This window comes from Sus scrofa, chromosome 9 (assembly GCF_000003025.6).
Source record: "Sus scrofa isolate TJ Tabasco breed Duroc chromosome 9, Sscrofa11.1, whole genome shotgun sequence".
NCBI lineage: Eukaryota > Metazoa > Chordata > Mammalia > Artiodactyla > Suidae > Sus > Sus scrofa.
This window is the reverse complement of record NC_010451.4, coordinates 91,922,650-91,936,369: the sequence shown is the minus strand read 5'-3', so window position 1 is coordinate 91,936,369 and position 13,720 is coordinate 91,922,650. Positions and strand designations below refer to the sequence as shown.

Below are 13,720 nucleotides of genomic sequence, written 5' to 3'. Positions count from 1 at the left end.
ATGGCAGAGAAGGGAAGCCCCAGGATAAGAACTGTGCTTTAGGCCTAAAGGGCAAACACTCCATCTGGAATAGGTAGAAGGAAGGTTCTATGAATCGTGTTTCAAAAAATAAAAGCAATAGATTGTTTAATTGTACAGACAATTTTATTAAAATGGTATTTTACAGAGGGATTGGAACATAACCTGCAAGTTGAGATTATTAAGTAAATGAAAAAATGTGGCAAAAAATGTTGTGTTCTGGGTGCAAACAAACCAAACTTTTTCGCTAAGAAAGAAAATGTGATCACAGTACAATACTTGACTAAATTATTTTAAAAAGGAAACACAAATACCAATGTGCATGGAAGTTACTGTACACAAAAGGAGACAAAGTGTAAGTAATTTTTACCTTCTATCACACAAGTCCCTATAAAATAAGGATTGAGGCTAAGTTCCCTTCAGATAGACAGTTAAGAAAATGAACAGATTAATTACCTAGAGCAAAGTTTCAGCTGTTTCGCCCTGGCTACTGAGTCTGATCCATTCTCAAGGGTTTTTTGTTTTGTTTTGTTTTGTTTGTCTGGGTCTTTTTAGGGCTGCACACACAACATATGGAAGTTCCCAGACTAAGGGGCCAAGTTGGAGTGCAACTGCCAGCCTACACCACAGCCACAACAACTCAAATCTGAGCTGTGTCTTAGACCAACACTGCAGCTCATAGCAACTCTGGATCCTTAACCCACTGAGCAGGGCCAGGGATCGAACCTGTGTCCTCATGGATACTACTCAGGTTTGTTACCACTGAGCCACATTGGGAACTTCTCTCAAGGGTTTTAAGTCCATGAGAAACTGGCTACATCATCAGCTTATAAATGGATATTAAGGCAACTTACTTATCACCATCTTAAGGCATTCAGGATTGTCTTGAATAAGTGGTTCAGCTTGTACTGTTTTGCTTAAGAAATTCTTTGATATAAGAGGAAACCTGACTTTAGCAAGGATGTCAACCATAAATGGCTGGCGATTAGGTTCATCATATTTCAACCACCTGACTGCAGCATCATAAACCTAAGGGGAGAAAAACAGCATAGTAAAGTTCTTAGATGGCAACAACAGTTCAAATTACCTATCTTTATTCTCACACTGAGGGGGCAGAATTTTATGAAGGCACAACCACTTATTCCCCATATTTTATTCAAATATTTGTTTTAATTCCCAAATACCTCACTGTATTTTAGAGCAATTCACGCAATGCTCTAGTGATTCTTCTAGGTAATTTATTTATTTATTTTTTTCTTTCTAGGGCTGCACCCTCGGCATATGAAAGTCCCCAGGCTAGGGGTCAAATCGGAGCTACAGCTGCTGGCCTACGTCAGAGCCACAGCAACTTAGGATCTGTGCCACATCTGTGACCTACACTATAGCTCATGGCAATGCCAGATCCTTAACCCACTGAGCAAGGCCAAGGATCAAACCCACGTCTGCATGAATCCTAGTTGGGTTCATTACCGCTGAGCCACAACAGCTCCCGGTAATATGTTTTTTAGGATTAATTACTACTACATAATGTAACGAGAGGGAGGATGTTGAATCTGTAATTTTTTAAAACAAAATTTAACTTCCTTTTTGAAAGGAGATAAGATATACATTTCTATTGGAAAAAAATCTATTGGTCAATGATAATTTCTATATATATTCATATCCATGCAAAACAGGTTAATTTCCTCACAGGACTTCCATCCCAAGAGATATAGAGGTCATTTATGATTTTATTTCAATCTAATAATCCTGGATTATGAATTGATAGATTTACCTGCTTTATAGAAACTTTATTGTATAAAAATTCTATATATAAAAAATTAGGAGTTCCCGTTGTGGCGCAGTGGTTAACGAATCCGACTGGGAACCATGAGGTTGCGGGTTCGGTCCCTGCCCCTGCTCAGTGGGTTGAGGATCCGGCATTGCCGTGAGCTGTGGTGTAGGTTGCAGACGTGGCTCGGATCCTGAGTTGCTGTGGCTCTGGCATAGACCGGTGGCTACAGCTCCGATTCGACCCCTAGCCTGGGAACCTCCATATGCCACGGGAGCGGCCCAAAGAAATAGCAAAAAGACAAAAAAAAAAAAAAAATTAATTATAGGATATTTATGCAAGAATCGTTTTCCAAAATAATACTGTAGCATTCATTTAACTGTACTAACCAAGTCCAAGCTCATTAACATCATTAGATTTACAAATCACTAAACGTGCTGAAAACAAACATTTTTTCATATACATACACATCTACCACATAACATGCTTGAGCCAGTTAGGTTAGTTATTTTGGGTTGGTGTTAATAAGGCCTAAGTCTGGTCTCCCTATGAGTTTGTTTTAAATAGGAATTGGTCCTTTTTTAAATAAACTTTTTATTTTGGGAGTGTCTGGTTTACGGAAAAGTTGCAAAGATAGTGCAGAGTTCCCATACACTTTGCATGCAGCTGTTAAAACATTACCTCAGTGTGAAACTCTTCTCACAACTAATGAATCAATACTGATACAAATGTACTAAACTTTTTTTTACTTTTTGTCATTTTTTTTCTATTCCACTATCTCACAGAAGTTCCATTACATTTAGTCTCTATGTCATATTAGGCTCTTCTGAACTGTGACAGTTTCTCTTCCTTGTTTTTGATGACTTTGACAGTTCTGAGTTCTGATCAGTTATTTTGGAGACTATCCCTCAATTTAGGTTTGTTTTGTGATTAGGCTTGGGTTGTAGTTTTTTTAGGAGGAAGACCACAGAGGTCAGATGCCATCCCCATTACATTATATTAAGGGTACATGCTATCAACATGTTATCACTGATGATATTAACCTATAGGCAGTGTTAATCAAATGTGTCAGGTTTCCTCAGTCTAAAATTACCTACTCTTGGAGTTCCCATCATGGCTCAGTGGTTAACGAACTCAACTAGTATCCATGAGGACACGGGTTCGATCTCTGACCCCGTTCAGTGGATTAAGGATCCAGCATTGCTGTGAACTGTAGTGTAGGTCACAGACAAGCCTCAGATCCCATGCTGCTGTGGCTGTGGTATAGGCTGGCAGCTGTAGCTCCAATTGGAATGCCTAGCCTAGGAACCTCAATATGCTGCAGATTAAGCCCTAAAAAGACTAACTAACTAAATAAAATCACCTACTCTTCCCTTTCTATACTGCTTATAAGCAGTCAATTTTGATATATAACTGAGGGTGTTTTGTTTTTGTTTTTGTTTTTAATGGCTGCACCTGTGGCATATGGAAGTTTCCAGGGTAGAGGTTTAATTAGAGCTGCATCTGAGGCCTACACCACAGCCACAGCCAACACTAGATCTGAGCCACACCTATGTTGCAGCGTGTGGCAATGCTGGATCTCTAACCCACTGAGTGAAGCCAGGGATCCAACCTGTATCCTTGATCTGTTGAGCCACCGTGGGAACAGCTTGAGTTTTCTTTATACCTAGTCAGGTCCTCCAGGTGCAACCTGTCAACTTCCAAACTGATACTTTGGGTCATCAAGAAAACTGAATGTAAGAATATGGCTCATCGAAGCCTCTTTTTTTTGGGGGGGGGAGGGGCTGCATGTGTGGCATATGTAAGTTTCCAGGCTAGGGGTTGAATCAGAGCTGTGGCTGCTGGCCTATGCCACAGCCACAGAACTCATGATCTGAGCCACATCTGTGACCTACACCAACAGCTCACAGCAGTGCTGGATCGTTAACCCACTGAGCATGGCCAGGGAAAGAATCCGTATCCTCATGGATACTAGTTGGGTTCGCTACCACTGAGCCACAACATAAACTCCCTCACTGCAAGCCTTTCATCTTTAGAACAAAAGTAGCTCAAAGCATATGGTCTTACAGTACCCCTATTAGCTTCCTAGTGCTGCTGTAACACATTATCACAAACTTACTGGCTTTAAAAACAGAGGATTCAGGACTAAAGACAAGGATTAAGTGAATGTCTGCATATTGAAGCAACCCAAATGCCTGCACCCAGTTTATACTACTGACAGTTGATCTGACAGTCTTGGAGGTCTGAGTCACACACTGAAAATCAAGGGCTACCTGAAGGCTCTAAAGGAGAAACCATTTCCTTGCCTCTTTCAACATCTAGTAGCCACCTGTACTCCTTGGCTTGTGGCCCTTCTTCTATCTTCAAAGCCAGCAAAGGCCGACCATGTCTATTTTACATTGTACAGCACTCTGACACTGACTCTTCTGCGTGCCTCTTCCATGTTTAAGAACCCCTGTAATGATGTTGGACCCATCCAATTACCTCCTCTCAAGATCCTTAACCATATGTGCAAAGTCCTAACTGCCATGTAAGGTTAACATATTCACAGGTCCAAGGATTGGGATGTGGACAAACTGGGGGGAGGCACTACTTTACCTACCCAACAGCATCTCTACCAAGTGGCCTATCTCTCAAATAGTCCCTACAAGCACCCAAGACTTACTTTTCCCATGAAACAGACTTTGGAATACTCTGTTTAATAAAAAGAAGATATTCATAATATGATCCTTTCCCTTGTTATATATTCAAATATGTATAAGAAATCAATAGGGACATTTTTACTAAGGAAAATGTGGGAAGGCAATTTAGCTACCTGGTCTTCTGCTCTCACAGTCAAAGTGTCCTGGTTGAGGAGGTGTGTAACTCGTTTGACATCAAGCTGTAGAAATTCATCAGTTTTATAAACTTCAGTAAAATGTTGATGAATAAAGTCATCTGCTGTTGCTTTCAATTCAGGACAGTCTAGACACTCTGCTAGCACACTTATACCTAAAAACAGAAAGAAAATAAATAAGCACTTAAAACTCCCCCAAACATACACTGAAGATACAGTATGACTCCAGGAAAATGAGGTAATAGATTTCATAAATCTGAATCCTTTTCTTTTCTACTGATTTGTCTATTCTTATGACCATACTATACTGCCTTATGTGTAGCTGATTTTGACATTTTGTAGGACAGGCCCCCTTCAATGTTTTTTTCAAACTTTTCTTGGCTACTTTTAAAACGTTTTCTCTTGCAAATAAATTTTAAAATAAGCTGGTAATATTCTACTTGTTAAAAATTTTGATCTGATTTCAATTAGGATTTAATTTTTGGATTACTTTAGGGACAACTGACTGTTTCGAAACATGGAGGAGTTCCACTTAAGAACATGACATGGGGAATTCCCATTGTGGCTCAGTGGGTTAAGAATCCAACTCAGATCTGGCATTGCTGTGGCTGTGGCATTGACTTGCTGCTGCAGCTCTGATTTGACCCCTAGCCTGGAAACTTGCATATGCCAGAGGTGCAGCAGTAAAAAGAAAAAAAAAAAAACATGACATAGATCTCTACTTATATTTTTATTTTTAATTTTTTTATGATTTTCATTTTTTTCCATTATGGCTGGTTTACAGTATTCTGTCAATTTCTACTATACAGCAAGGTGACCCAATCACACATACATACGTACATTCTCTTTTCTCACATTATCATGTTCCATCATAAGTGACTAGATAAAGTTTCCTGTGCTACACAGCAGGATCTCATTGCTCATCCATTCCAAAGGCAACAGTTTGCATCTATTAACCCCAAATTCCCAGTCCATCCCATTCCCTCCCCTTCCCCCTTGGCAATGACAAGTTTGTTCTCCACATCCATGATTCTCTTTTCTGTGCAAATATATTGTACTGTATATAAGATTATAGATATAAGCGATACCATATGGTATTTGTCTTTCTTTTCTGACTTATTTCACTTAGTATGAGAGTCTCTAGCTCAATCCATCTATGTAAATTTTTAAATGGTCTTCAATGTAATTAACAATTTTCTGGAGTTCTGTTGTGGCTCAGAGGTAATAAACCTGACTAGTATCCATGACTATTCCAGTTCGATCCCTGACCCTGCTCAGTGAGTTAAGGATCTGGTGTTGCCGTGAGCTGCAGTATAGGTTGCAGATGTGGCTCGGATCCAGTGTTGCTATACCTATGGAGTAGGCTAGCAGCTGCAGCTCTGATGTGACCCCTAGCCTAGGAATTTCCATATGCTGTAGGTGTGGCCCTAAAGAAAGGCAAAAAAAAATTTTTTTTTCTTCATAGAGACCCTACACATTTTCCATTCAGCTATTTTATTTTCCATTTAGGAGGCAAGTTCTCCTCTAACTGAATACTAATGTTCTGTATCAGGCATCAGGAAAATACTGTTCATGAGCCAAATCCACCCTGCATCTGGCTGCAGAATCAGCAGCTAAAAATGTTTTTTTTTTACTTTTAATGGGTTGTGGGGGAAAAAAAAAAAAAAAAAAAGCCAAAGGATAGGAGAAGCAGAAATGGGAGAAGTAGGAAGAAAAACAAGGACCACATTTGACAGGTAGCCCACAAAGCCTAAAATGTTTGCTCATCGGCAATGAGCAATGTTGTTGGCACATGAAGGTTCCTAGGCTAGATGTCCAATCTGAGCTGTAGCCGCTGGCCTACACCACAGCCCTATTATCGCAGGATCCAATCCGAGTCTGCAACCTACACCACAGCTCGCAGCAACGCCAAATCCTTAACCCACTGAGCAAGGCCAGGGATGGAACCAGCGTCCTCATGGATGCTAGTTAGACTTGTTAACCGCTGAGCCACACCGGAACTCCCTCAATTCTTAAGGAAACTACAAGTTTAAAAAAAAATCTGGAGTTCCCTTCGTGGACCTAAAAAAAAATCAGATTTTTTTAATCATAGATTATTGGTATGATTTAAGACAGACAGACAATGGACCGGTATTCAAATCATAGACTTGGTCCTATAGCCTATGGACTATTGGCAGATTAGTAGTATATTTATACATTAAAATTAAAATAACACCCTTTCAGCAGATAACATCTTATTCAAGTACTCACTGTTTTTGTTTTTTGGATGGTTTTTGGGGATCTTTTTAGGGCCATGCCTGTGGCATATGGAGGTTCCCAGGCTAAGGGTCAAATTGGAGCTGTAGCTGCTGGCCTACACCACAGCCACAGCAATGCGGGATCCGAGCCAAGTCTGAGAACCACACCACAGCTCCTGGCAATGCTGCATCTATAACCCACCGAGTGAGGCCAGGGGTCAAACCTGCATCCTCATGGATGCTAATTAGATTCGTTTCTGGCCAGCCACGATGGGTACTCATTGTTTTAATGAAATTTTAAATTCGCCAACTATTGTTTTGATTATGCCTGATAAGGAAAACTTTGTTACTTTATTTTTTCTTGATTGACCACACTGATGGAAATCTTCAGCACAAAGTTGAATAGCAGCATGTTTCCAGGTAAAGAATAGGTTCAGGAGTTCCCGTCGTGGCGCAGTGGTTAACGAATCCGACTAGGAACCATGAGGTTGCGGGTTCGATCCCTGCCCTTGCTCAGTGGGTTAACGATCCGGCGTTGCCGTGAGCTGTGGTGTAGGTTGCAGACGCGGCTGCGTTGCTGTTGCTCTGGCGTAGGCCGGTGGCTACAGCTCCGATTCAACCCCTAGCCTGGGAACCTCCATATGCCGCGGGAGCGGCCCAAGAAATAGCAACAATAACAACAACAACAACAACAACAAAAAAAGACAAAAGACAAAAGACAAAAAAAAAAAAAAAAAAAAGAATAGGTTCAGACACATAGAGGTTAACTAGGTATTATCTTATTTCCAGTTTAAGGTTTTTTTAAAAAAAGAATGAATATTGAAAACACAAAATGGGTTCAGCATCTGTTGTTACGATTTTAAGTATTTATTTTTTCCTATAGCATATTAGTATATACAGTGAAGTATATTAGATTTTTTAACACTGTTGTTACGATTTTAAGTATTTATTTTTTCCTATAGCATATTAGTATATACAGTGAAGTATATTAGATTTTTTAACACTGTTGTTACGATTTTAAGTATTTATTTTTTCCTATAGCATACAGTGAAGTATGTTAGTTTTTTTTAACACTGAATCATTTTAGCATTCTTCTTTTTTTTTTTCTTGGTCTTTTTGCCATTTCTTGGGGCACTCCTGTGGCATATGGAGGTTCCCAGGCTAGGGGTCTAATCATAGCTATAGCCGCTGGCCTACACCAGAGCCACAGCAGCGCAGGATCCGAGCCGCGTCTGCGACCTACACCACAGCTCACGGCAACGCCAGATCATTAACCCACTGAGCAAGGGCAAGGATCGAACCCGCAACCTCATGGTTCCTAGTCGGATTTGTTAACCACTGTGCCACGACGGGAACTCCTTTTTTGGCATTCTTGAAGTAAATCCTTACTCCTATTCCTAGATACACAAAAACTCATTATTGAGTTTTTCATTTTGGAAAATGTTGATACAGTATTTAATGGCTTGTTTCTGCCTAGGTTAATATGCAACTCCCTACCCTCCTCTCAAAGCATATTACTAGAAAATTTGGGGAGTTCCTGTCACACAGAGGAAACGAATCTGACTAGGAACCATGAGGTTGTGGGTTTGATCCCTGGCCTTGATCAGTGGGTTAAGGATCTGGCATTGCCATGAGCTGTGGTGTAGGTTGCAGATGGAGCTCAGATCTGATGTTGCTACAGCTGTGGTGTAGACCGGCAGCTGTAGCTCTGATTCAACTCCTAGCCTGGGAATCTCCATATGCTGTGGGTTCGGCCAAAAAAAGCCAAAAAAAAAAAAAAAAAAAAAAGAAAAAAGAAAAAAAAAAGAGAGAGAGAGAAAAGAACATTTGCAGTAGACATCATTATGGTTAAATTAGGATAGTTATAACAATGCTTTATTTTCTGTTTTAAAATACACATTAAAGGTGTTTTTTTTGGTTTTGGTTTTTAAAAGAAATAGGAAGCTGACTTCTTACCAAGACAATTTGAAGCATCGACTTGTTCTTTCAAAAAATCAACACACATTTTCTTCACAGGTTCAATCTGGTACTGGTTTGCTGCATCTAACAGAGACTGAACATTGTTGCTATTGACTGAAATTCTGTAAATAAGTTAACAATGAATATTAATTTCCTATATTTTATTAAATGCTACTATAAAATGTATCCTATTAGCCCCTGAAATTAAATAAAAAATTAGACTTTTTTTCAGTCCCTGAATTACTATAACATGGATCTTCAAACCCCTCCCCACCACCCTTGTAGATTTTCATTCTGAAGAGTCTGGAGCATACCAATTTGTTACAATGCTTTAACAAGGTGTTAAAGTTGGAAGATAACAGGAGTCCCTTTCGTGGCTCAATGGTTAATGAACCCAACTAGGATCCATGAGGATGAGGGTTTTAATTCCTGGCCTCACCGGTTAAGGATCTGGTGTTGCTGTGAGCTGTGGTGCAGGTCACAGACGTGCCTTGGATTCTGCATTGTTGTGGCTGTGGTGTAGGCCAGCAGCTATAGCTCCAGTTCGACTCCTAGCCTGAGAACTTCCATATGCCACAGGGGTGGTCCTAAAAAGAAAAAAAAAAAAAAAAAAAAAAAAAGATGGATGATCCCGACCTTACTCCTATAGCACAAATGATCCTTCTTAACTTACCTAGCAGTATAGGCAAATTCCACAAGTTGTTCAATAATGTCAGGTTCAGCATCTTTGAGTTCTACTTCAAATGACTTTGATTCAAGCATGTTAGCTAATACAAAGAGAAGAAACATAAATGACACGAGTACTATCGTGAGTTTAACTGAGAAACCAGATCATTCTAGGCTGTCCATGCTAAATGCTCATGAGAAAAATAACAGGACAGAAACCTCCCTGAAAGAAAAGACCCCAGAAAGGCCTACATTCCTACAATAAATGCAAATTGCTTCTGATGTAGCTAGAACAAACCTACAAGAACAATGGCAATTGTTTATATATTCAGCTTTCACTAGCAAAGCTCTTATTCTTCCCCAAAACCTTGTAGGAAGCCAGAGCACTAAAAAGAAAACTTAGGAGTTCTCGTCACGGCTCAGTGGAAATGAATCCAACGAGTATCCATGAGGGATGTGGGTTGGATCTCAAGCGTCGCTAAGTGGGCTAAGGATTTGGCCTTGCTCTGAGCTGTGGTGTAAATTGTAGGCATGGCTAGGATGTGGCATTGCTGTGGCTGCGGTGTAAGCCAGCAGCTGCAGCTCCAATTTGACACCCAGCCTGGGAACATCCTTTTGCCATGAGTGCAGCTCTAAGAAGCAAAAAAAAAAAAAAAAAAAAAAAAAAAAACCAAAAAAACAAAAAAGGAGTTCCCGTCATGGCACAGTAGAAATGAATCCTACTAGGAACCATGAGGTTGTGGGTTCAATAGCTGACCTCGCTCAGTGAGTTAAGGATCTGGATTGCTGTGAGCTGTGAGTTAGGCTGTAGGCATGGCTCAGATATGGCATTGCTGTGGCTGTGGCATAGCCTGGCAGCTGTAGCTCCAATCTGACCCCTAGCCTGGCAACCTCCATATACCACAATTGTGGCCCTAAAAAGCAAAAAAAACAAAAACAAACAAAAATACAAAAAAAAAAAAGAAAGAAAACTTGAAGTGGACACATTATATAACTTTATCAAGCTCATGAACAGCACCAAGTAGATGAACCAGGATCTGAGTCCAAGTCTCAATTCCCAATCTAGGGTTCTTTCTAGTATGATATGTTTTTATTTCATTTTTATTTACTTTAACTTGCCAAATAAATGCCACAAGATTTAACTGCTCCTCTGCCTTTCCACCTGAGGTTAAGAAGAAAAACCTGGGCAGGTCCCCTTGTGGCTCAGCAAGTAAAGAATCCTGTGAACCAGACTGCAGCTATGGCACAGATTCGATTCCTGGTCCCAGAACTTTCACATGCCACAGGTGCAGCCAAAAAGAAGAAAACTTAGGATTCAAGCAGATACTGAATCTCCATTAAAAAAGACCTCAGGACTTGAGAGCCAATAAAAGGACAGTTTTCTTTTTCTCAGTCATCACCATGACTGCTCTTCAATCTCTTCACTGTTCTATAGATGTAAGTGCTTTTAAAACTAGGAAAAATGGCATATTCTCAACTAGACCCCACCTACTTCTCATAGAAAAAATATTATGTTTTACTTTAAGATACTTACTGGTGAACATTAAGTTAAAAAAATGACTGGCTGCAGCAAGGACAACACGATGAGCAGGTATCTTTCTTTCCTGGACCTTAAGGATCACATCACACAATGTTTTCTAATCAAGAGAGAAATAAATAAAATTAAAAGCGGCTCAATGGGCCTTGCTCAGCAAACAAATGCTCTATCTGTATTTGCTATTTAAATCCAGCCTTTTCCCAACACAGAATTTGTCTATAAAGTAACACTTATTTAGGAAGAACTCAGAGTTGCTGTCATGAGTTCGCTGTATCAAAATTTGGCAGTAAGCTTACCAATAGTCAGGGAAAAAAAAGAGATCTTTATAATCAGATAAGAAAGTCTACTGATCTTTGGGGGAAGCCAATTTAAAATTCTAATGTAGTTCTCATGATGAGATTTTATGGGGGCATTAAATGACAATTTCACAGTCCTTGATGGTTTTTCAAACATAACAATCTGCTTTTTAAAAACTGTCCTTGACAGGAGTTCCCCTGGTGGTACAACAGGCTGTCACTGCAGTGGCTCAGGTAGCTGCTGTGGTGCAAGTTTGATCCCTGGCCCTGAAACTTCTGCATGCCTCAGGTGCACCCAAAAGAAAAAAAAAAAAAAAACTGTCCTTGATAAAATGCAGAGTGCATACTTCATTTCCCAAGAAAGCTGCCTTCACAGATCTAACTGTAAAGACAAACAACTCCATATACAGAGTAGAGGAACCAAATGTCCACTCAGCGCTCTTTCCTTAGACACTTCTTTAAAATGCACTTCTGATAGGACCTAGATAACAGTCACTTTTTTTTTTTTTTTTTTTTTTTTTTTTTGCTTTTTAGGGCCAAACCCGTGGCATATGGAGGTTCCCAGGCTAGGAGTTGAATCAGAGCTACAGCTGCTGGCCTACACCACAGCCACAGATATGCCTGATCCAAGCCATATTTGCAACCTACACCACAGCTCACAGCAACACAGGATCCTTAACCCACTGAGTGAGGCCAGGGATGGAACCCGAAACCCCATGGTTCCTAGCTGGATTCATTTCCACCACACCACAATGGGAACTCCAGCAGTCGCTTTTAAATTGTGATTTCTCACCAAGGCCTAAATGTTTCACTCTAGGTTGCTGAAAGAAGGCAGATCTAGATTAAATAGTTAAAATGTTGGGAAAGCGGAATATTAAAGAAAAAATTTAAGGTTTACTGGAACCCTTAAAGATGAATTTCAAGGCAAAAGAAATGTCCTTTTTATAAAAAAAAATTTCAATTTCTTAATGATGTCAAAGATATAGTGGACAGATTTGAATCAGAGAAAAATTGTGTTAAGACACTCTTTCAGGCACTGACAATGTGAGACAAACAATATTTTCAGAGTGAAAAAAAAAAAAAAAACGGTTACAAATCCAAATAATGGAATAATAGTTCAGAGGACGTGGAATTTTGCAAATTTTAAGTATCTTACTGAAACAGAGTTTCGGATAAATAAATCATTGCTATTTACAATAAAAATCCAAATATGATGGTAATGATTAGAATGAGAAATGTGCCCAATTAAGTGGAGTAAGAGATGAACAAAATTTCACTTAAATTACAGCTTATTCGAGGAGTTCCTGTCGTGACTCAGTGGTTAATGAATCTGACTAAGAACCATGAGGTTGCGGGTTCGATCCCTGGCCTCGCTCAGTGGGTTAAGGATCCAGCATTGCCGTGAGCTGTGGTGTAGGTCACAGACGCGGCTCGGATCCCATGTTGCTATGGCTGTGGCTGGTGGCTACAGCTCCGATTAGACCCCTAGCCTGGGAACCTCCATATGCTGCAGGTGCAGCTCTAGAAAAAGGCAAAAAGACAAAAAAAAAAAAATTACAGCTTATTTGAAGATTGTCTATGAAGCCTATAGATTACTGCTTAGAAGTTATACACATATTATACTTAAAGCTACTGTTATTCCAGTAGTGTCTTAAATTTTAAAATTTTTATTTCCTTTTATTTGGGGGGGTATAGAATAGGCATAGCTCTCAGGTGATTTTGCCACATCAAAAAATATCAAGTAGTATAGCAGAAACTGGCACAACATTGTAAGCCAACTACATTTTAAAAAATCAGATAGCAAAATCATGCCAACTATTGGGTTACTACCCAGACAAGCTGGATCAAGTTGCTTAAGAGAAGGAAAAAAAAAAGGAAAGAAAAGAAAAGGAAGGGAAGGGAGGAAGGAAGAAAGGAGGGAGGCAAAGAAAAAAGAACACAGACAGAATAGTAAGCAAAATTAGATAGACACCTATGGCTGCTGACAGGAAGTTCCAGAAAATGTAAAGCTAAAATGGAGTTCTCTTTGTGGTTCAGCAGTAAATGAACCCGAGTGGGATCCATGAAGATGCAGGTTCAATCCCTGGCCTGGCTCAGTGGGTTAAGGATCCAGTGATGCCATAAGCTATGGTGAAGGTCGCAGACTTGGCTCGGATCCTGCATTGCTGTGGCTGTGGTGCAGGCCGGCAGCTGCAGCTCTGATTTGACCCCTAGCCAGGGAACCTCCATATGCTGCAGGTTCAGCCCTAAAAAGCAAAAATAAAATAAAATAATAATAATAATAAACTGCGATATAATAAAGGCATACTCAGCAGTAGGAATGTTAGTGCAGTGAATTTACAAGCACTGAAAGAAGTTAGAGAAATCAGAGAGATCTTTGTTCAACAATTTAATCTTAGT

General features: G+C 39.9%; 1 protein-coding gene across 4 annotated transcripts in view; it reads right to left on the bottom strand.

Moving 5' to 3' along the window:
* Positions 1–13,720, bottom strand: part of KLHL7 (kelch like family member 7) — a 69,831-nt gene that overhangs the window by 35,337 nt on the left and 20,774 nt on the right. For all 4 annotated transcript variants that reach the window (XM_021063445.1, XM_021063443.1, XM_021063444.1 and 1 more), the window contains 5 exons: positions 11,022–11,124; positions 9,495–9,588; positions 8,819–8,943; positions 4,605–4,780; positions 873–1,047 (listed from right to left, as the gene is read on the bottom strand). In XM_021063445.1, the coding sequence (XP_020919104.1) occupies positions 873–1,047; positions 4,605–4,780; positions 8,819–8,943; positions 9,495–9,588; positions 11,022–11,031 (580 nt within the window). In that variant the 5' untranslated portion in view covers positions 11,032–11,124. The remainder of the gene's footprint in view (positions 1–872; positions 1,048–4,604; positions 4,781–8,818; positions 8,944–9,494; positions 9,589–11,021; positions 11,125–13,720) is intronic.